Below are 23,035 nucleotides of genomic sequence, written 5' to 3' on the forward strand. Positions count from 1 at the left end.
CACCTTAAAGAGACACTATATTATGAAGCACTCAGTGATGGGCCAAGCACCAGAAAGGTATTATCTCATTTAGTCCTCAAAACAATCCACTGAGGGGGAAGTTATTATTAGCCCCACTGGCAGATGAGAGCTGAGAGAGGTCAGTAACCCGTTTTCAGGTCAGGGAGTCAAATTCCTCTCTTCTGGATATGTCTGCTCAGTGCCAAGTGTTGATCTTGAATCCGTGAAGGAGAACCAACCTGAGAGGCAGCTGGCAATGGTATTTACTGCTTCACAGTTTGGGCCTAAGTCCTGACTAACACGGATTCGATTACCAAGTGTATCTTTAAATAAACGTGTGCTCCAGCCTCCTGAATTCAAACAGCAGGCGTCCATGGCATAATTACGCTGGCTGTGACACGAGCCTAGCTGAGAGTGGATTTTTATTTTAACAAGCTTGAGTAGGTGCACGCGTGTGGGCTGGGCTTTTTGCTTGCTAGTCAATACTTGAAAGCGGGCTCCAACCTTTAATTTAAGCATTCGCTTGTAGCACCAACAGGGCTACAGGGTTTCCAGTATCAAAGACATGCTCCTCCATCCTTTCATGGCCCTGCTTCTGTAAGCAGCATGATTGAACTGCAGCACCACAGAACCTTGTTTTCCCTCCTCCCGGCAGCGCAAACACTGCTGCCCCATTCATCTTGGCGACATCATAATGAAGTCCCCGAATCAATTTCTAACAAGCAAAGCGCAAAAATCCACCGAAGGAGTCTTGTGGCAGATGCCTTTCATATATCAACAGCTCATGAGAGGTGAAGTGCCTGCACAGAAACCCAAATTGTACCATAGAAGTGTCTTTTGCTACATCTGAAAAGTGTTTTTTTTTTTTTTTTCTCCCCTTCACTGAAATGATTAAGAGAAAGGAAGATACTGAGAACATCTGATTGTTCCTAGTGATTCCATGTGCCTTAAAAATGCTGGGTGACCTCCCTCTGTGGTTTACCATCACCTGTTTTAAGAGAACAACCCCCTTAGAGTGACAGCTGGGGCCTTTCATGGTCTGAACCCCACCACCTCCTCTAGCTGCTTCGGCTCCTGCAGTCCCTGCAGGCCACTCAAGTACCTGATGCCCCCAAACTCACCTCCCTTGCTGTATTGCCTTTGAGAATTTTCACAAGCTCTACCCTTTGTTGGAAATATCTTCCTTCGCTTTACAGCTCAGCTAAGCCTTGGCCTCCTATAGAAAGCTGCTCCTGACTCAGTCTGATTCTGGCTGCTCCTGTGTGCTTCCAATAACCTGCCCCCTATTACTCCAATCTGGCAATTACACTGTATCACGATTTTATTTCCACCTTGGGTTCTCACTGGCTTGTGAGCTCCTTGAAGGCAGGGACTCCATCATCCCTTCTCTCTGCTTCTAGCGCTTTGTACTGCCACACAATAGACGCTCAATGAATACCTGTGCAAATTTTGCCTACCTGCCATTCCACCAAAGTGCTCTGAAGGAGCTCACAACCCCAGTTTGCTGGCAACCCAAGTCCAGAGTCTGGAACCATGTATCTCTGTGAGACCCCCTTGGTGCTGTGCTGTTGGGTCAGAGTAGCAAGGAGGTTCAATGCATGGGCTCAGGAGTCAGACAGGCTTGACCTCCAAAGGCTGCTATGTGCTAGCTCCGTGGTTGTAGGTAGGTTGCCCTGCCTCCAAGGGGGCATGAAAGGCTCACAGGGGCATGAAATGTGGGGATCCATTTCACACAGCTTGGCACAGAGGAATCACTTTAAAAAATGACAGTCCGAGGACATGTATTACTGTTCACCGTGGCAGGGCTTGGTTGGTGTAGAATTAAGAACCTCTTAGGCTGTATGATGAGAAATACCATCAGAGTTTGACTTCCATCAGCCCCTATCTGACCAGCTCACATAACTCATGTCTTTGGGCACAAGCAAAGGCCTTGGTAAAATGCCAGCGAGCGTCAGCTGAGATCAGACGGGATGAAGTCATTACCCTGACTTTAAGTTTGTGTACACGGTGTGTCCTATTCCCCCATGTGACATGATGCGGATGGCATTATTTACCATAATGTTTGTTCACTGCCTACGATGGGCCAAGCACCTCTTACAGTGAAACATTGTAGAAAGCACCTTGGATGTGTTACTGTCTACTTTCCAAAACACATGAGGTTCACGTTATTATTTTTTAATTTTACAGTTGATATAATTGAGGTATATGTGTAAAATAGAGAGCTAATGGGAAGCTGCGATATAACCCAGTGAGCCCAGTCTGGAACTCTGTAACGATCCAGAGGGGTGGGGATGGGAGGGAGGCTCAAGAGGGAGGGGGTATATACATATACGTATGCTGATTCATGCTGTTGTATGGCATAAACCAACACAACGCTGTAAAGCAACCATCTGCCAGCTTTAAAAAACAACAACAACTGAGGTTTAGAGATGTTACATGATTTGCCTAAGATCTTTCAGCTGGCATGGCATGCAGTATTACTGGGACTTAAACTTTCTACTTGGAAAAATTTCCAAATCCATCCATGCTCTTATACTTATGCCAAATTTCTCATATTCCTTCTCTATTCGTTTCCCTCATATCACCTGGAAGATCTGGGAGAGAATGGGATACAAGATGGAAACACTGAGTTTAAGGAGAGGGAAGAGGAGGTGGTCTGGAAAGAGGCACCACTGGTCTTTAAGTGCTGGAGGGCAGGGGCAACTTTGCCCTTGGCTGCTAAGCTAGGTGACCACTGGGAGCACTGAGAAAATAGATGATACACTTTGAAAACACAGCCAGTGGGCTCAGCCCATCCTTTCCTAAAACCAGACCCTTTAGGGAAGAGCTAACGATACTAACCGTCTCAACTGATTCACTTTCTCCTCCTATCTTCCTCCTGGATCATTCAAAAGCCAACATTAGAAAAAAAGAAAAGGAAAGAACAATGCAGAGGTGGCTACTGTGAGACAGTTATGACTCTGCACACATATTTGAAGTCTACAATGCCATTAGTTCTCCTTGCATCAGGTCACAGACTCAGTCTTGTTTACGAAGTGGTGGTATGAAGGAATTGAGAATAAACAAAATGTGTGTTAAATGAGAATGAAAAATTCCAAAGCTTAGAGTACAGAGAATATTTTCAGTACTGTGAGCGTTTTATTTACAAAAGGGTACTAGAATGCCCCCACCTTTTAGTAAGCTTGTTATCGAAGTGCAACATACACAGAAATAGGCCCAACTCACAAATGTAAGCTTGATGAATTTTCACAGTAAACACTCTCAGATCAAGAAAAAAAAAATGCCTTTTGGGGTTTTTAGTTTTTCTATGCTTGGGTCAAAACTACTGACTAATGCAAAACTAAACATATAAAATTCATGATTTTAAGTTAAGTTAGCAGGAAAATGTTAGAAATTGAATAAAATACAATGTCTATGAAGGGCCATTTTACTTCAGAGAGAATTAATTATCTCAGAGATTTGGAGGCAATTTTGTTTTCTCTGTAACTACGAGTAGGCCTGCAGTTGAATCTCTAACCCTTCTGACAGAGGTGAGGACTTGGCCTTCCCCACAGCTTTTCTAAGGAAGACAGGATGCTACCTTCATTTCCTTCCTCTCCACTCCCATCCTTCCCTCACGTTATCACTGTGTGTTGTTCCGAAGCGAGGTCACCTTACTCTCCTGCTCTCCTCAGCCCTCCTGATTTTGAGCAGATCCAAGAGGAAATGAGGTGATCTTTCTCCTGGCCAGGCTCGCTCTGGACCACTGCAGAACCTCTATTTACACATGTTTCAGCTTAACCTTTAATTGGTTAATAAAACTACGATGGGAGTGAGGGGTCCTGATTACTCCGACACTGAGCTGGCTCTAGGGGCACCAATTCCTCTCTAAGCTGCAGGAATGAGAAGAAAGACCCTGGCAATGCAGATCTGTCAAAATGCCTTTGCTCCCAGTCAACTGACCATCTGCTGAAAGGAAACCAAATGGAGCCAAGACCTGTTTGCCCCTTATTTGATAACAACAAAGAGGCCGATGGCCCAGCAACAAAGGCCATGATTATAAAATTAAGAACAAGCATTTGGGCATTGCTTTCTAATTATTTTTCACAAGAAGTTTCAGGGAAGGTCGGACTTTCCTGTAGTTCATCAGTATAATGGAACTAATTCTGTCAAGCGCATCTGAAGTCAGTTGAAGGCTCAGCCTTCTTGTCACTTTCTAGGTGCCAATGGCTATCTGGGCAGAACTCTTCTCTCTTGGAGGGGATCTATGGGACTGGTGAACCTCAAAGGAAGGTACACATCACTTGAGGGGTGGCAGAATCTTGTGAGTTTTCCACCTCTACACACAGCAATAAAATTCTCCAAAGCATTCATATTAATGACAAACATCTCACATCTACCAGGACTTGAGATCCTTCTGAAGTTGTACTCATTGTACAAAATGTTTTTCGCATATTTTTTATTAAAACAAAAGAGAGAGAGAACAAAACGGCCACCATAAGCAATGGCTGTCCACAACCAATAAAGAGAAAAATATTATAAAGAAATGGGGATTAGTTCTTGAATTTACATTTGAAAGTGCTTTGTTTGGTATATAATCTGGGGTTTGTCTGCTAAATTCTGCCTAAATATAAAGTGCATCTCTATTGTTACTTTGTGCTTTGTCACAAAATCTTTTATGCCTCTTAAACTGTAGAGAACAGTTTTCAAACTCTGGCTGTCTGGATCATTTCATGCTCTTATAACAGCTTTTGTGTATTTGGGCTAAATATCAATACCATATAAGAAATTAAAACTGAAAACACTGAACAATATGTATCTATAATTAATTTGAAAATAACAATAATAAACTCATTACACATTGACACAAGGTATTTTTATGAAAAATAGATATTTACCAAACAAAAGGTTAGTAAAAAATGCCATTATTTTTGCATCTTTAATTTCTGGCTTAAATAACCCAGGTATATTCTCATACCTGCTTCTGCATTGGATTTGTTGTGTTCTTTTGGTTGAAGTAGATGAAGAAAATCTGCCCTCACACAGATATGAAGGTGGAAAAGGGAGGAGCATTTTAATAGTCTTTTCAGGTAACTCTGGATTTTCTGCTTTGATACTATACCAAAACTCAACAAGTGGCAGTTTCTTAAAGGTTAGTTGAAATATGAAACCTGAAACTATATCAATAATTTTCTACACCCTCTATTAAATTCAAATATATTGGTATATTTTGTACTTTGAATGATCTTTTATATCCATCCATATTTTCATACTAGCATGCATTGGTCCTTTGGATTCTTTACCATCTGAGCCACCAGGGAAGCCTGTGAAAGTATTGGTATTAGATAAATGAGTTACATAACTCTTTTAGAGGCTGACATGTTACATCACCTAATTTCATTATCAAATGGGAATTATATTCAATAATCACATTTATTGATATCACCACCTACATTAACAAAAACCTCTACGTTATCAGGATACTGTCAAGTTCATGGTGTTGGATAAAGGTGTTCCAAAATTTGAATATGTGCCTGAAAGTATCTGGGCAGATATCTACTAGTAACAGATACTGTCAACTTTTTCTTGAGGGCTTCCCTTGGTGGTTCAGTGGTAAAGAATCTGCCTGCCAATGTAAGAGATGTGGGTTTGATCCCTGGGTCGGGAAGATGCCCTGGAAGAGGAACTGGCAACCCACTCCAGTATTCTTGCCTGGAAAATCCCATGGACACAGGAGCCAAGTGGGTTACAGGCCATGGAATCACAAGAGTCAGACATAACTTAAAGACTAAACAACAAACATTTTTTTTGAAATGATGGGCTTACTTGATCCATTTTTGAGAAAATGTAGGATGTGTATGTAAGTCAGAGAACTGTAGTCAGTTGTTCTAATAAGAAAATGGCCCGGGGTTGCCTGCATTGCAGGCGGATTCTTTACCAACTGAGCTATCAGGGAAGCCCTTAAGAAAATGGCATTCCACCAAAAAAGCACTGAGTTTAGCTTTTCTTTTTTTAAAAATCTTTTGGCCATGCCAAAATGGCATGTGGGATCCTAGTTCCTGGACCAGAGATTGAACCCCATCTCCTGGCATTGGCGAGGTAGAGTCTTAACCACTGGACCACCAGGGAAGTCCAAACTCAGCTCTTAACTCAAACAGTGGCAGAAGTACTTTTCCCTGGAGAACAACATCCTTCTTTGGTGAGGAGCAGAAATGCTCTCTGTGCTTTCTGTGCACTTCCCATTTCGTCAAAAAGACTTGTACTCAAGGGTCAAAATTTAATAAGCTTAATAATTTTTACTGCTTCATCAGGACAGCCTCAAGTGAACTTGGTAATGTTTTTTTTTTTTACCAGAGAGTCCACATTAATAGTGAAAATGACTACTGCCTTGATTCCTGCAAAGGCACCAAGAGTTTTACCTGCCTTGGCACTATCAATGCAAATGGTCAGTACAGTCAAAAGGGCAAATAATGTCTTAGTGTTATTATGCAAAGAGTTTTAATCTCTTGGAGCCTCTGAAAAAACCTTGGGGACCCCCAGGGGTACCCAGATCATCACACGTAGAGGACCACTGCTGTAGAGGATAGCATTGGTATAAATCCACTCTCTAATCTGCTCAATGCTCATGTCCTTGTGGGGTTCACAGAAAGAAGATTTAAAAGGTTTATTTCTGTCTCCACACTCCTGTGCTCCCCGCTTAAAAAAAATTCCATTGTGGCAATCCAACATAAATTGTGTGTATAGAACAAAGAAACAGCAGTACTCTTGAGTTCATCAGCATTTTTCTCCCTGACAAAGAAAGCTACTCTAACAAGCTACTGGGAAAACTATGGTGAGTTATAGGAAATATGACATCCTCAGTCCCCCCTCTATCCCATGTAAGTCCCAAACCACCCAAACCTTTCACTTCGGGGATATTTTGGATGAGCTCTTCATAGTGTCCTCAGAAATAATTGGGTGTCCTAATTCAGCCACATGCAAATTAATGCTCCCCTAAAGAGGCCTTATTATAATTTCCAACCCTTGATGTCTACATAATCCCCTATAGTTCTTTAACTTCTTGCTTTCTAACTTCTGTTTACCGATGCACTACTTTTGTCAGCTCGGTATAGCATCAATTAGTAACACAGCTGTGTTTATTAGGTCTCCCTAGAGCCTTGAGAAAGCCGCTTTGTATTTATTAATGATTACACAGAGCACTACTATTTTTCAATAGCATTTAAAAATGAGTAAATTACTGAAGATGAACGATAAAAGAACTCCAGATTTCAAAGGCAGGGGAAAAAAAAGCATATTATTTCAAAATACCCATAATGCTTGCATAGTTAATTTTATTTTCAATTTAATAACAAGGAGGGGGGGAATCAAATCTAGACTCTTCTTCCTGTTCTACTTTTGGTATTCTTGAGGACACACCATTGGCTTTAGAGATTGAAGTACAGATCTGGTGATTAATGAAGAGCCGGTTTAACAGGTCTGAATTTCATTATCACACACACCTGTTAGGTAACACACACCTGATTCAGCAAAAATCCACCCACAAGGCGAATGTTGAAAAAATTTAAAAGAGAGAACTCCAGAAACTTAGGTCCAGCTTTTTGTCAAGCATAATTCAAAACAACCAACCTGAAATGTATCCAATTTGTACTCTCTTATCTTGTGCCTAATTCCCCGGACCCTATTAGGTGAAGTCAGAGCTGCCCATGTCGGTATGGAATTTGCTCTTTAAGGAAACCAGAGGGACCAATCTCTCCAGCGATGAGTTTCTCCTAACCAAACTTAGAGTGATGGGGAGCAATTACAACGCTCATTTGCCCTCCTTTCATATTCCTGGTCATTTATGAGATGAAAACTATGATCGGCAAAAAAAAATCACTTTGCATTCAAGAGAGGAGCTCTGGGAGCTCCCCGTGAGCATCTGGCTACCAGGCAGAAACATACCTCTGTGCACTGCCTTTGTCTTGCGCTCCCTCTTTGATGTGCAAGTCACTGGTGGAGTAAGCTGTGATCGCTTTGATGTTGAACTTCTAGACTTTATTGTTACTAGCATGCCTACAAGGAGAGCTGTCAGTCATGTCTTACATCTGAACAACCATGTTTCTTTACGGCACCTCTTTACAAGCATCAATCCTTAAGTACATGTTTTCCCATTTCTGCTGATTACCACACTATCTTTGTTGGGGGAGGGCTGTGCTCAAATATAACTACAGCACCCACATTTTCTGTAAACACCCTGAGGCGTCATCAGATGGCTGGTAACCAACCTTCTTCAACAAGAGAAGCCTGAGTGCAAAACATATTTCTAGCAAATGAAAACATTCTGAAAACACTCAAGCCATCTTAACAGTCAAAATGAGGAGTTTAGCCAATATTTCCCCTAAGCAGCCATTGAAATCGCATGGAAACTTCTAAAAGAGATTCTGAAAGCAACAGCAGCAGGGGGCTTAGAAAGTCTGCCAAAACTTTGAGACATCTTAACTCATATTAAACGACTTTGTTTCTCTGCAGTGGTGGAAACAAAAACACTTCTGTTCTACATGATTATGCTTGTGATAGAAACATTGCTTTTGAAATAAATTTCTGCCAATTATTTTGTTACATGGTATCATTTTTCAGAAGGTGCTTGCTATTACGGATACAACTTCAGTTACAGGAAGATGGTGTTCCATAATTTTCTGTTTTAGGAGAATAAATGGATGTATATCATGTGTGTCCAATTTCTGAAATACATACATGCAAAACAGGCAATGTGCTTATTCTAAAAAAAACAAACAAACAAAACTCTGTTGAAAAAGACACAGCTCTAATTTCATGTGCCAGCTCCTATGAGATTTACTTTTCAAACTCTGTTATCACTTCTGGAACTGCCTAATATTATCAAACCCTGCTGGGAGATTCCACACAAAAAGGAAATAAAGTTAAGGTGCTTACATATCATGCTGGTTTATAATGAACTGCTATCTTTCTGAATAAATGTTTCAATGAAACCCAAGTTCTTAGAGATACATGGTCACAGATGAGGAAGTACAATGATATTTTTCAATGACAGACTTCAGTTCCATAGTTCTCTTTTATAAGCTGGCAACACAGGAGATACACTGTTTCTGCTTGTTTTTTTAAAAAAGAAAATGCAAATAATATACGGAGAAGACTCAGTGTCTTTGGATTTCTGGCCTGGAATATTTGGTAACAAATAAAATTTCTGTGGTGTGCAATGGTTAAGACTATTCCAGGGTTTCCATTTTTAAGCAGTCTCTCTACCCCAACCTCCTCGGTTTTAACTCAACCATCAAAAATGGAAAAGGTTTTTGGCTAGAATTTGATAATATATGACTGTAATTTACCAGAACTAAGTCTGGGCCTTAATATTAATGAAAATTTGTTCATTCTTAAACTTAGTTAAATAATTGGCAAAAAGTAATCACCTTTTTCTACCTTAAATTTTCACTTCCCGAAGGAGCTGATCAGCTGATGGAGGCACCCCTAGCAATGAGGAGATAAGACAAGGAATAAGGAAACTAGAAGGGAATTGTTATGGACAATAAACGTGGCCCTTTTCTTATTTTAGGAAACATTTCCACAGAATGGGAGAGGTGGAAAGCTCTTGATGGCTACAAGTTTCCCCAACTTTACAAAAGGGGAAAGCCAGCAGTTGAGGGGGTCTGACAAGTACTGAGTAGCTGACTTGGGAAGAGAATCCATGTGTCTGCCCGAACCCTATGGGGTGGGGGTGGTGGTTTCCACTACCCAACGCTGCTGCCCTGACTGGGACGGATGACTCACACGTTAAGTAAGGGTGTTGGACCTTGGAGGTTTCTCCACCGCAGTCATCTGGACAGTTTTTTTTTTACACATTATCAGTACTTGAGACCCACCTCAGACCAATAAAATCAAGAGCTTCCACGAGTGGAGCCTGGGCTCATATTCTTCATAAAGCTTTCTAGCCAAGTCTAATGGGCAGACAAGGCTGAGCACTAAGAGAACAGATGACCTCTAAATTCCCTCCTGGGTTATGGCAGAACGTTCACCACCTGTTAGAAAAAAAAATCTCGGATTTTGTTCCCTCCTGTTCATCCACGAGGCCGTAAGCAATTCTAAGCCATTCCACTTTCTGTGTTGGCCATGCTCTTGCCACTATCTGTATTTCTCTAGTTCACTTATGTTTACTTAGGTATCATCTGGGCTTCCCTCATAGCTCAGGTAAAGGATCTGCCTGCAATGCAGGAGACCTGGGTTTGATTTCTGGGTCAAGAAGATCCCCTGGAGAAGGAAATGGCAACCCACTCCAGTATTCTTGCCTGGAGAATCCCATGGACAGAGGAGCCTGGCAGGCTACATACAGTCCATGGGGTTGCAAGAGTCGGAAACGACTTAGCGACTAAAGAGAGAGAGGTATCATCTGCCTCTTTCCGTCAGAACATACACTCACAAGACCACAGATGAACGTTGCTGTGCTCGGCGTCGCTCCCACAGCATCATGTCTGCCACATGACGGGCTATGGCGCCTATATTTTCCAAGGAAGGAGGGGGCTGGAGTTGGTGCGGAAGGGGGTCGGCCTTCCCCTGCTCACCCAGCACAGTTCCACTTGTATCTGTTTCACCAGACTAGAATCTAAGTTGCACGAAGGCAAGATTGTGTCTGTGACATTCAGATTTTGCCATTCTAAAGCCTGGGCACTGGCAGATACAAGCAGGGTGCTCAGGGCTTCAGAAACACCATCTTGTAAATAGGAAACATTTGCAAGCTTTCAGGGCTCTAAAACCTGTACTTTGTTGCTGGAAAAAAAGCAACATAGAAAAAAGTCATCACTGTTTCCACTGGAGTCGGCCTTGACTTCTGCAGCACAATCCTCAGCCTGCCCCCACTGAGTGGTCACCATGGTGGTGAGACCCAGCCCAGTGGCTCACTGAGGGCTAGAAAGCCAGAGAAACTGGCTTTCTGATAGAAACCCTGAGCAAGATTTCTGCAGAAGAGGAATATGGTCCTCTCCCGTTTGGGCCACTTCAGGTAACAGACTCGGAGTCTGACCACTTGTTCCTACCCACTAGTTGATAGAAAAGCCAGAAATAAGACTATCTCAAATGTGTCTATAACATGCACAATACGGCAGAAATTACTCATAGTGGGCACCTCTTCCACTTTGAAAGGAGACTTCAGTGGCCTCAAAAAGAAAGTGTCTGCTTACCTTAATATCCCTGACCTTCTAAGTATCCTTACCTCACGGGGACCAGGAGAGGGTGAGACCAGAGCAGCAGTTTTCAAACATGTCAGATCCTCAGTCCCCAAGGGGGGCTTTTACAGGTTCACATTCCTTGGCCTCAGCCCAGACTATCAGAATCAGAACCAGGCAGGTAGGGATGGAGACTGGGCATTTGTTTTTCAAATGTTTCTCAGCTAACTGTGAAGATTGATGATATTTGAGAACCACTGAAGGGTTGGAGGACTCCACTGCCCAACTGTGCTCTGATAGCAAGAGGGAAGTTTTGCAAAGTGAGCGAGAACCATCTGAATTGGCAACACCTGAGACACCTTTTAAATACTCACCTTCCCGGCTGAGACCAGGCTGACGGAATCAGGGTCTCCCCAGGAATCTGCCTTTGTAACTCTCCGGGTTATGGGTAGCTGTCCAAAGTTTCGGAGCCACTGCTGAGGCAGGATTTTAGAGCTACTCTGTGGCTTATTTGGAAGGAAATCATGTTCACATGTAAACTGAAGGACTAACTTTATCCAATTACATTAATGTTTCATTGCATGTTGCAAAGTCTTTGTTTTAAATGGCGTGGAGCTCAGAAACTACAGACCTATAAGCTCAGTAGTCTTGGAGCAGCTTTCCCTGGTTAAGCACGGCTGCCAGTTTCTCAGTACAGGTCTTTAAATGCTGATTCATGGCTTAAGATGGGGAGGGAGGTGTGTTTGTTCTGTTATGAAATCACAAGGGTGGCACCTGAATAACGCAGCACACAGTAGGCACTTCATAAATATTTGTTGAGACAAATTCAGTTTGTTATTTATATCCAGAGTTCTACTGAAGATATGACATGAGATAGAGAAAAGATAAAAATAAAAACCCCAATGACTGAAAAATGAAAATAACATTCTGTGAAAAAAAGGATATTTCTCATGTGGTGAAAGAATCACACTTCTGGGTGGCGCAGTTTGAAAAACGGTCTGCTTCAAGACCAGATCTGAGACTTAACCACAAGTCTTCACTGCTGAACCACTACCTTATTTCTATGATGAAAAAGTTTAAACAGTATGTTTTCCTGGCTTTTAAAAAAAAATTCCCTTCCTTCTTTTTCACGTAAAGATGAAATTTCATCTTTCCAGTAGGAACAAGCCAGCACTGTCATCCTTTAAAATCCTGGTGATTATCTGTTACTGCGATCACCCTGGTTATCACGGCTCAGCTCACAAACCTCAACTACTTGAGCAATGCAAAATTCATGTAAACCTGCATTCTCCTCTCTTCCCATAGCACCAGTGGCAAATGACATTTAAGGAAATAGAAAAATCAATACTTATTTCTTCGATTCCAATACAGAAACCAGATTGTTTCATAACTGTTTCACACTCAACAGACCACAGAAATCTAAGCACACATTTCATTTGTATTATTTATCCTAAAAATGACACAAATGAATGCTTACCTCTACTTCGTGCAGTGTTTTAAAGCATATGTGATATGTTATATAAACCTGGGTCATACATTGCTCTATTTCTTTGGCAAATTGTGTATACTGAGGTGAGCAGGATGCTATAGCACTAAATCTTCAGAAACAAAACAGGTTAATAGATTTGCATCCACTGATAAACTGTTTTATTGCCAAAAAGAGCTATAGTAGTTTACTTCTAAGTGTCTCCCTTTTTGGAAAACAAAAAACTCCCAAAACTTTAGATTTAAAAAAGGAAAATTCTGGATTTCTCTGATCAAGATGGCTGAAAATCTCTATTTAAAAAAAAAATATTTAATGGTTGGGGAATAGAATTAAGGTTGAAATTCTTTTTTTTTTTTAAAAAAAGGATTACCACAAAAGTCATAATAATTGTTTACTCACAAACCAAATATCACTTAAATATTTACATTTAATATGGAGCCAAATGAAATTTTATAAATCATCTTTAATCTATCTTAAGTTTTAAAAAAATATTATTTTCTTCAAGAAAACTTTAAAAAATTTATTACCTCTACTACAGATACATTTCTATTAACCATGCACAACGATAAATTACACTTTTGAATCTGATGTAGAACGCCCCACAGCAATGGAGAAAGTAACTTCAACCTTTGACCTTCTCCACTAGCCTGATGGGAAATTCATTGGCACCATTACCGCTTTCAGCGTTCCATGGGAAAGTACCCACTAGAGGGCAGCCTTATCTCAGCTCTGACACTGGAGAAAAACGCCTCAGAAATGCTCCAAATGTTCCTTTATTTTTTCAATATCCTTGATTTTCTTGGATATTTAATATCAACTTCAGTTCATCTAAAAGTCCTTCTAAGTAGGTCAAAAGTCCACTTCCAAAAATTACAGTGGCATCACAAAGGCCATTCATGACATGGTCAAAAGATACAGCCTAGGTCATGTATCTCAAAGAAATTAAAACAAAATTTAAAATCTTTATGCTTTACTACCTAGTGGGTTAAGTGCTGAGTCAGTCATATCACAACTAGGACTATGGTTGTGGTACAAAAATTTGGTATAAAAATTTTAAGAAATTCTAGACAAACTGAAATGTGTTTGAGGAAGAAGCTAACCAAGGATGCTGGAAGGCTGACTGTGAATAGAATGGAGTGGATAGGGAAAGCAGAGACTGAGAATGTAGTGTGGGTATGTTTCATACTCAGTCTTCAAATAACTGACAATCTTTCTTTCATATGAAAGATGGATTAAATGTGTTGTGATTACCCCCAAAGAAAGAAACAGAATAGAATCAAAGGATTAAAAGTACAAAAGAGACCGCTACGCTTGATATAAAAAGAATTTTCATATTCAAGATGGAATAAGCTTCCTCTAATGATAGTGAGCTCCCCATCACAGGAGGTGTTCAAGCAAAACCAGACAATTCTTGGCAGGAAGGCTGCAGAGAGAAACCGAATGCCAGTAGGGTGTGTATCGAAATGACATTTTAGGTTTCTGCTCTTCCTAGGACTCTATGAGATGATGCTTGTTTGCTTTCAGGCAGACAGCTCAATCCAGTTGCCAGAGAAATAAACCCCAATCAAGTGAGAAATGAGCTTTTGCAGATCTATCTGCTCGGAAACTTTGACTCTGGTTTCCTAAAAGACAACAGATTTCTCAAGATTACATCCATGATCATGCCCTTTAACTGTCACGGAAACAACCAGGACAGCACTCACAAGCCCAAGGAATCAAGAGCTTTCTACTCCATAAAGGGATATTAAAGATGTATCTGTGAATGCTTCCTTTGCCTAAAGATATGTGGATGTATAGATAAATCTCCAGCTTGATTCTACCATGATGGAGATAGGTTACACAGGTTAGCTATGTATCATAGTATTCCATATTCTTTAGGAAAATAATGCTTGCATTTCACCCAGATCCTCTTATAACATGCAGACTTAATGAAAATCGTGGATGAAGAGAACTAATGGTAAGCAAATAAGAATAACCCCATTTGTACCAAATTGATTTTATTAAATAGTAATTTAAAGATATTAAGCTCAGCAAAGCATTACATAATTGAATCTTTTTCCTTATAAATGCCAGAGTTATAATTTCTACTAACTAGGGACAAAGTTATATCCAGGACATTTTCACAGCTTCCTCCAAGAGAGGCAGCGTGAAGACAGCAGAAATTAGGGCTCTAGTCCTTGCTTCACCATTTACCAGCTGGAAGAGTTTGACTATAACAAATAACCTTTGTTAGCCTCAGTTTCTTCAACTAAAAACCAGGACAGAGTCAATGACTTTTTAGGGAGGATTAAATGAGACAAGAATGTAAGCCATAAAGCAAAAACCAAATATAGATTAACATCCTCCCTGTATTTATGAAATGCCTCATAAATTTCAGAGGCAATGAAATCAAAAGCAAAAAATCAAATTGCTGGCAAACCTAGGGAATAAGTTTGATATTACTTTTTAAAAAATTTATCTATTTTTCAATTGAAGGATAATTTAATTATCCTTTTGTTGTTTTCTATCAAACCTCAACATGAATCAGCCATAGGTATACATATGTCCCTCCCTTTTGAACCTCCCTCCCATCTCCCTCCACACCCCACCCAACATTACTTCTTATACAAAGATTTTAAAGTTATTGGGTTACTTCCTTATAATATGATCAGAGCTAACAAATGTCACTTAAAAAAAAGAAAATCTAGAAACCAAGGATTTCAACTGCTTTCTTGTATTAATATTTTGCCTGTTGGCTAATTTACCCTATTGTCTGTCAGTTTAGACCTCTTATCTCTAGATATAGCGTTCGGACAATGAAAAACCATGTTCCATCATGTTACAGACGATATGACAGATACAGAAAGCTCTGACTGCAAATCTCTAAGTCCATGCCTCAAAGGCTGGTGTGAAAGGGAGGTACCCTTAGTGGAGGAGCTAGAAGTGGGAGAAAGGAGTAGATCATTCATCAGTGGGTCAATATGTGGTCTCTGAGATAATATCAAATGTGAATTCACACCTGTCTTGTCACTGGTGGGCCTCTCCAAATTATTATTTTTAAAGCAGAGAAATATAAATACAGTGTAGCTGCTAACTCTGAGCATCTAATTATGATTTATAAAATTAATAAATATAAAATATATCGGTTAAGGTAGGCTTGATTTCTTATTAATAAACACTGAAAATTTAGAATCCATGCAGAAAACATTTCTACAATGAAAAGTATTTATAGATATGTTCCACTCATGTTTTTTATTTTATAAATAATGTTACTTTTATTATTTTTTATTCTTGTTTAAAATTGGAATACAGTTGTTTTACAAAGTTGTGGTAGTTTCTGCTGTATAGCAAAGTGAATCAGCTATATGTTTACATATATCCCCTCTTTTTTGGATTTCCTTCCCATTTAGGTCAGGGCAGAGCACTGAGTAGAGTTCCCTGTGCTATACAGTAGGTTCTTGCTAGTTATCTATATTATACATAGTATCAATAGTATGTGTAGATATATATATATATATATATCTCAACCCTAATCTCCCAAATCATCCCACCTTCCTTTTCCCCAAGGGGTTTTATTGATCACTAAAATAACTTCAGAAAAATTTTAAGACAACTGAACTCTACCTCTGCAGATCTATCTATCCATTCAGTAACTTTTTCTCCCATAAAAGGTCATTTGTAAATGTTATTTTTTTAGGTGCCCCAGAACAAATTACAAATAGCTGGGTGCTATTGCAGATGCTCTGCAATTATCTACTTGCTGATCTCACCCATTTTATTGTGATTCACTTGACTGGGAGGGAAAGGTGGGAGAAAGAGAAGTCTGGTAAGAACTATTCATATATTTACCTATATATTTACTAGATAGTAAAAAACCCTAACATTTAAATTACATATGTATTTAAATATATATGTACATAGACATATTCAAAGGACTAAGTCTATTAAAGACTATCATTTTATAACTGGGCAGCATTAAATAAATTATACAGTACTCAATTCAAATCGAGGGCAAGGTGGTTTACTTGAGTATGATATTGCTTTGCATTTCAAGTGATGTGACTGAAATATATAAAATCAAGAGACTGCTCATGCAAACAGTGCTTCTAAAATATTTTCAACTTCATAGATGGTCTGAACTCCCTCTATCACCCATGGGCAAATGAATTCAGAGACCTTCCTTGTCTATAAAAGAAGTGACCTCTCCTTGCCTGCTAAGCACTCTGCTCACTGGAATAGCCATTTGGGATTTCTCTTTCCAAGATCCAGACATTACTCTCTCCCAATCCTACCCATCAAAGGTCATGAAAGTGGAACCAAAGTCCCAGCTGAGGAATACTACTGACACAGTGCTTAAAATAAGATGAGGGATAAATTCAAACTTCATTTGGGAAAGAGAAAGTCCACACTCTTCAAAACTATAAAATCACATTTATTAGACTTGGAAACACCCCTAATCACTTACATATTCAGTATTTTCAAAGTAGTATCATGCCTTGTGTTTGCGCACAGACTGTGCACACGGAACAATCTATTATGGGACAGACATTCCCCTTAAGCCTCCCTTCACTCTCCTAACTCCATTTACATGAACACTGGCTGAGGGCTCCTAGGAAGCAAAGGGGGCATAATCTACTGAAACTGATGAGGCACTCGCATTTCCTTTCAGCACTGGCTGCCGCCTGACATTTGGCCAAAGCACTTTTGTGATGAGCAGAACAAGTGCTCCCCTGATTATAAATGTTATCGCTGGCTCTCTCCGTTTGCCCAAGAAGCCATCCAAATGGTATTGGAATTCTGTTGTTAATTAAACAAAAACAAAACTGAAAGATGAGACTAGAGTTGCTCCAATGAAGATTTATTACTTCTAAGCATGAATCCACTTTAAGCCTAAACTTATTTGACAACGAACGCAGAGGAAGGATTTTCTTCTTTCGTGAGTTCAAAAGGCCTGATTTAATGATGTTTAAAAAACATCAGTAAATCACCAACAAAGCGAATGTTTCTCTTTTATGGTGGCTTGTTCTACCCTCCCCCTGCTACATGCATATACATACTGAAAAGCTATATTGTAAAGAGTGTTTCTGTTTCATATGAAAAAAATCTAATTATACAAACTCCCTTCCATATGGAACCAATTTAACTATTAAAACTGAGAGGCAGCAGGGAAGTATTTAATATGATTCTGGGCCAGTTTCCGCCCCCCTCTTCACTCCCCCGGCACCTTAAATCTGATATGGAAATATTTACAGCATTCCTTATTTTACCAGAAACTATTTTTCTTCAGTTTAAATATGCATCAGAGCAAGATAACCCTATTAAGACACAGGATATTATGATCCTTGGAATGAAATATTCTAATTGTCTAGATGCATCGCCCCCTTTCCCCGGCCTCCCCTCCTCCAGCTGAGCTTATAGAAAAACTGCATTGCCAGTGTATCTGAGCCACTTTTCCCAAAGCACAATACTCTGAATCTATTATCTTCTGGCAGCCAGAGGTCACTCCAAGACAAATGTGTGGGCTAGAGCTCTGGGGGGTGGGATACGGTGGTGGTGTGATTCCCCTGATAATAATCACCAAGTGATAGTATGGAACTTCGTTTTGTACTAGAACTACAAAAGCAAAAGCCTAAGTACTTAGAAACATCAAAATTAAGTTAAAATCTTAAAACGCACTTTCCTTATTGTTTGGTGGTTACTGTTCATTAGGGGAAATTGTCTCTGCTTCTTACCCTTCCCCAATCGACACCAATTATATCAAATAAAATAGATAAGGACTAGGATTAACACCTCCCCAAATCTATTTCAAGCCGTAAAGAAAAAAAAAAAAAAAAGGAGGAAAATGTCTTAACTACAAAGGCTGTCTGAATCGTTTTACAGGATTAATGAACTGCAGGAAATAGCATAAAAGTTTTTTTGAGAGGGAGGGGAGGAGCATACACTTCTACAAAAAAAGTCGGTAAGAAAATCTTAAAATCATTTTGGGAAGGAAAAAAAACAACTTCAGGCTTAAGAACGTGGATCACAGGGAGGTCTCCTCCCTTTTCCTTTATCTGATGCATATTCTAAAAATGATTAAATTCCATTTCCCTCAAACCACCGGGGAAAGGACAAAAATTTTGCTCTGGGCACGTCGGATAAGCAGATTTCATCTCAAGCAGCTCATCTTAGCGTCCAGTACGTTTCGGCCTGTTAATAATTAATAAAAGAGATGCCACCCAATCTCTAGTGAAGAAAGGCAAAGCTCGGTGATCCGAAAGTAAACCTAGGCCAGATACCGAACCTGTTTCCTTCATCCAGGATTGCAACAAAACCTCCACCTTAGCAAACGTTTAACGAGCGCCCCGCGCCCGCTCTGATGGGCAGACCCCGCAGGACTGTCTAGGTCTGAGAAACTGCGGCGCGTTAAGGGAGCCCGGTCCGCGGCAAACAGATGGGGCTCTAAATCCCCGCTCCCAACGGCCGGGTCTGCGAAGCCACTCGGGCAGATTAACCACCCCGAAGAACCTGCTGGCGCACAAGCGGGCGGCGGGGTGCGAGCTGAGTTTCTCTCGGGCTGTTGGCTTGTCTCGGCTTCTCCCGACCGCGCAGGCGACTTCCTGCACACCTCCAAACTTTGGCTTTCTCATTAGAAACTTCCCTGACTTGCCACGGTTTCTTTCCTCCTCACCTAGGGGGACCTGAAGCCAGTCCGGTCTCCAGCTAGTCCCCCCTGCCATCCGGCCACCAGCCCGGCTAAGGACTTCTGATTAGGGCCGGCGGCCGGGCGAGGAGGCTCGACGGAGTCTTGACCACGACTTATCTGCGCCCGCCGGCTCCTCGCCGCCGTCTAACCTCCACTACTGCCCGCGAATCCTGTGGGGGGTGAAGTTGCTTCCCCACATCCATTCACAACCCAAAAGTATCAAGTCGGGGTGCGCTGCGGCTGCGGGCGGCCCCCGAGGGAACCTTGGCACGTTCCAGAAGCCCGTCTCGCTAGGGCCTGGGCGCTTTCGGAAGTGGCCGGGGCGGGCACGCAGCGCAGACCGGCCGCATGTTCCCCCCGGCGGCCGCCGGGCGCTCGCGGCTGCCGGGCCGCAGAGGAGGGGAGGGCCCAAGGCCCGGGGCGCTGACCAGTCCCCAGGGATGACACCGCACCCGCGCGCACGCTCGGCCGGGCCTGGCCGCGGCGCTTTCCCTACGCAGGCCAGAGCTGTCCGGGGTGCGGGCCCTGGGGACCCGTCGCGGGCGCCCCCGGCTTCCTCCTAGCTCCTCAGACCCTCCCCTCCCTGCCAGAAGCGCGGCGACTCCCAGCAAACTTTCTTCCGGGAGCCCCGCCGGGTGCCAGGAGGACCCGGGCGACTGACAGGAGCCAGAGGGGACAGAAGTTGGGGGGAGGGGGCGTCCAGCCCCTGCGCCTTTGCCCCGACAGGAGGCAGGCAGATCCCGTGACCCGGCTCAGGGGGCGCCGCTGCAGGGGCCCAAAAAACCCTGGCGGGGTTCCCGCGGCCAGCCCCGGGCAGTACGTGCGCTCGAGCAGGCGCGCCCACCCCTCCCCCTGCACGCCCGCCTCCCCGCCCCCCGGAGCAGCCAGCCCACCCGGCCCCGGTGGGGCGCCCGGGCTCACCTTTCATCGCTGCGATCACAAAATACATCATTTAAGCCGCGGTGAGGAGAGCGCAGGGAGAGCGGATGGTCCGACCCCGGAGCCCCCTCTGCCGCCGCCGCGCCGCCGCCGCCCGAGCCACAGCAGCAGCTGCAGCAGCTGCCCGCCCGCCGAGAGCCATCCCGAGCCATAAGAGGCTCCATGTGACCGGCTGACATCACGGCCGCCGCTCTGTTTACACCGCGCCCCTCCGCTTCCTCCCCGGGCGGGAGGCGGGTGGCGGGAGGCGGCGCGCCCCAGCACCGCGCCCCGCCCCGCCCCCGCGGGCAGGTGAGCGGCCGCGGCTCCTGAGCGCACCCGGGCTGGCGTTGCCCTCTGGCACCCCCGGCCCGCATCCGGACCCCCAGCCTTGTGCCCGCTTCCCAGGGCACCTGTGGCCTCCCGGGCGCTCTGTGCGCTCAGCGCCCTTCTGATCGCGCATCTACTTTCTCCTTCGACCCCTTGGGCAAGAAGGGCGCAACCTGACACTACTTTCCCGCTCCCTTCCCGGCCCTCCCAGGGGTGACAAAAGCCCCAACTCGTTGGCGGAAAAGCAGGGTATGTTCGGTCTGGCGGGGGGCGAGGGGTGGGCTACAGTCTCTCTAACTTCCAACTTCCCAGATCACCCCAGTTTTATTCGGAAGGTAGAGCCCCCTCCGGGGCGGTGGGGAACGGAGTCACCCAGGCAGTTCCAGGAGTAATGGTTTCCTCAGTCTTTCCTGGGAGACTCGGCCTGCGAAAAGGCAATTCCGCCCACCTAGACATTGATATTTCTCATCCTGCCAACATTTAAGGTCCTGGTTTACACCTCTCCCTTCCTGCAGGACCACTGAAACCTGGAAGGAGAACAGACAACTGTGTGTGAATCACCTAAATGTACTCCAGTTGCCAGCCGATTTGAGCCACTAATTTCCCAGGCTCTTCCATATCCACCATTCTCTCTAGAGAACCCATCTACAAGTGGAAAAGGTTCTAGGTTTCACACCCTAAAAGTGAGATGTTTCGGTACTTTAGACAGGAAAAAAAAAATCACCACCACCACCACCAAATAACCAAGCAACCTCTAAAGGTCAACTTTGTGAATTTTAACTTGCAACTAAGGCTTAATTCCCTCCAAACTTTGAAGCTTAATCCTTTTAACTGGCCTTGTAGAAACTCAAACCATGATATTATTATCAGATGAATTTCTTTACTATGAACTTCAGATGCTACATACCCAGAGACCAAATTATTTAAAATTTCAGCACTCTTTTCCACAGTATTGAGCATAGCAGAAAAAATTATCAAAAGCCAAGTTTGTTACCTACTACTGTTTCTTTACACAATTTCAACTCTGCTTTCTTTTCTGATGGTCTATGTTTCCATTTACAACTCAGATATTAGATGGTTATTAGTTGTTGCATTCATGGTAATTAAGCAAGAAGAGTCCTAACATTTTTTCCCATATAACTGAGTTGTCCTTGCCGCTGAGTTGGGACTCAATTTAAAACACATGCAGACAATCAGCACTGCAAAAACTAAGATTTATACTCTCCCACCCTCCGAGCCCCCTTCAAGGTAAAATTTACAGAGTGCTCTAATTTAGAAGGCTAAAAAAAATTCATGGTACCTTAAATCAAGCCATACCTTTATAAAAGTTTGATTTCAGCTAAAGTTATCCTAACAGTTTTTTTCCCCTAATAAAGCCCCCAAATCGGAAATCATAACAGTGTGAAGCCAAGACCTACCCATGTTAACTCAGCTGTCCAGCCATGGCGAAGTGGACAAGAATTTCAAATGAATCAACCATACCCACTCTGATGTTTACAGTGATGAAATTAAATCACACCACGTTCCCATGATGCAACTACATCTCCCAGTGAGGCAACGCCCCTCAGTTACACGGACACTATCCTTCATATGTGGTTCTTGATTTCCCTTGTCCTACCGACTTTAATAAGGACAGGTAATGCCGAGCTGTCCTATTGGTAGGTTCTGGGTACAGTTTTCTTTCCTTTGTATTGTTAAAGGATGGAAAAACATCAGAGACTGCATGCTCCTAGGGGTGCTTTTCCATACCCACTGCAAATGAATCCAGATAAACGACTCTGAAAATTCAGCGTTACTTTAAAACAGCATCCTGCTTTAGAAAATAATGCTTTGAAAATGACCAAATCCATTAGCTCCAGCCTGCCTGTCAGACATCTGACTCCAAGGTAAATAGTCTTACATTACTAGTAATCGGTATTTATTTCCAGACCATTTCAAATGAAATCAGTAATCGGGAATGACATGTAACATGACATATGCTCCTGCAATTACAAGGAGAAGAATCATTCATCCTATACATATGTCCCCAATAGAAATATAATCTCATAATACTTAAACTTGAAATATTTATACTTTTATTCAACAAAGACATTTCCATGATAATGTAACACTGACCTTGCCCTTTAGAAATGTATTTCATTCTCACCATACAACTAATGAGCAACAGAATTTCAGATATTAAATCACAGTAACCTTCCTGTGTGGCTAGATGCTATTTGTAATACATGCCTCTATTAAATGCATTTTTTCATTTTCAACACAGCTTTTAACCCAGAGTATATTAGTGTTTATATCAACACAAAACTCTCATGAAACTTCAAAGGTAAATATGAGAGGTTTTCTTTAAAAACTCTCTTGAAATACAACTTTTCCACAGAGTTATAAGTCCTCAACCAAGTAAATTAGTCAGGAATGAAAGGATCTGTATTTCCCTTCAGTACTTCCACATTGAAGCCAAAAAGGAAGCACATTTCGGTGCAAACTTTT

At 42.3% G+C, this 23,035-nt stretch overlaps 1 protein-coding gene across 16 annotated transcripts in view; it reads right to left on the bottom strand.

Moving 5' to 3' along the window:
• Positions 1-23,035, bottom strand: part of RORA (RAR related orphan receptor A) — an 809,419-nt gene that overhangs the window by 90,831 nt on the left and 695,553 nt on the right. For 3 of the 16 annotated variants that reach the window (XM_086321304.1, XM_086321299.1, XM_086321305.1), the window contains exon 1: positions 20,222-20,450. The exons of 10 other annotated variants lie outside the window; for them this stretch is intronic. In XM_086321304.1, coding sequence (XP_086177430.1) covers positions 20,222-20,252 — 31 coding nt within the window. In that variant the 5' untranslated portion in view covers positions 20,253-20,450. Of the gene's footprint in view, positions 1-7,920; positions 11,111-11,197; positions 20,084-20,221; positions 20,451-21,966; positions 21,986-23,035 lie in introns of those variants that run through there. 3 more of the 16 variants (XM_086321301.1, XM_086321308.1, XM_086321295.1) reach the window with 3 other exon arrangements.

Source organism: Bos grunniens, chromosome 10 (assembly GCF_055505025.1).
Source record: "Bos grunniens cultivar Pamir isolate PY7600 chromosome 10, Bosgru_T2T1.0, whole genome shotgun sequence".
Taxonomy (NCBI): domain Eukaryota; kingdom Metazoa; phylum Chordata; class Mammalia; order Artiodactyla; family Bovidae; genus Bos; species Bos grunniens.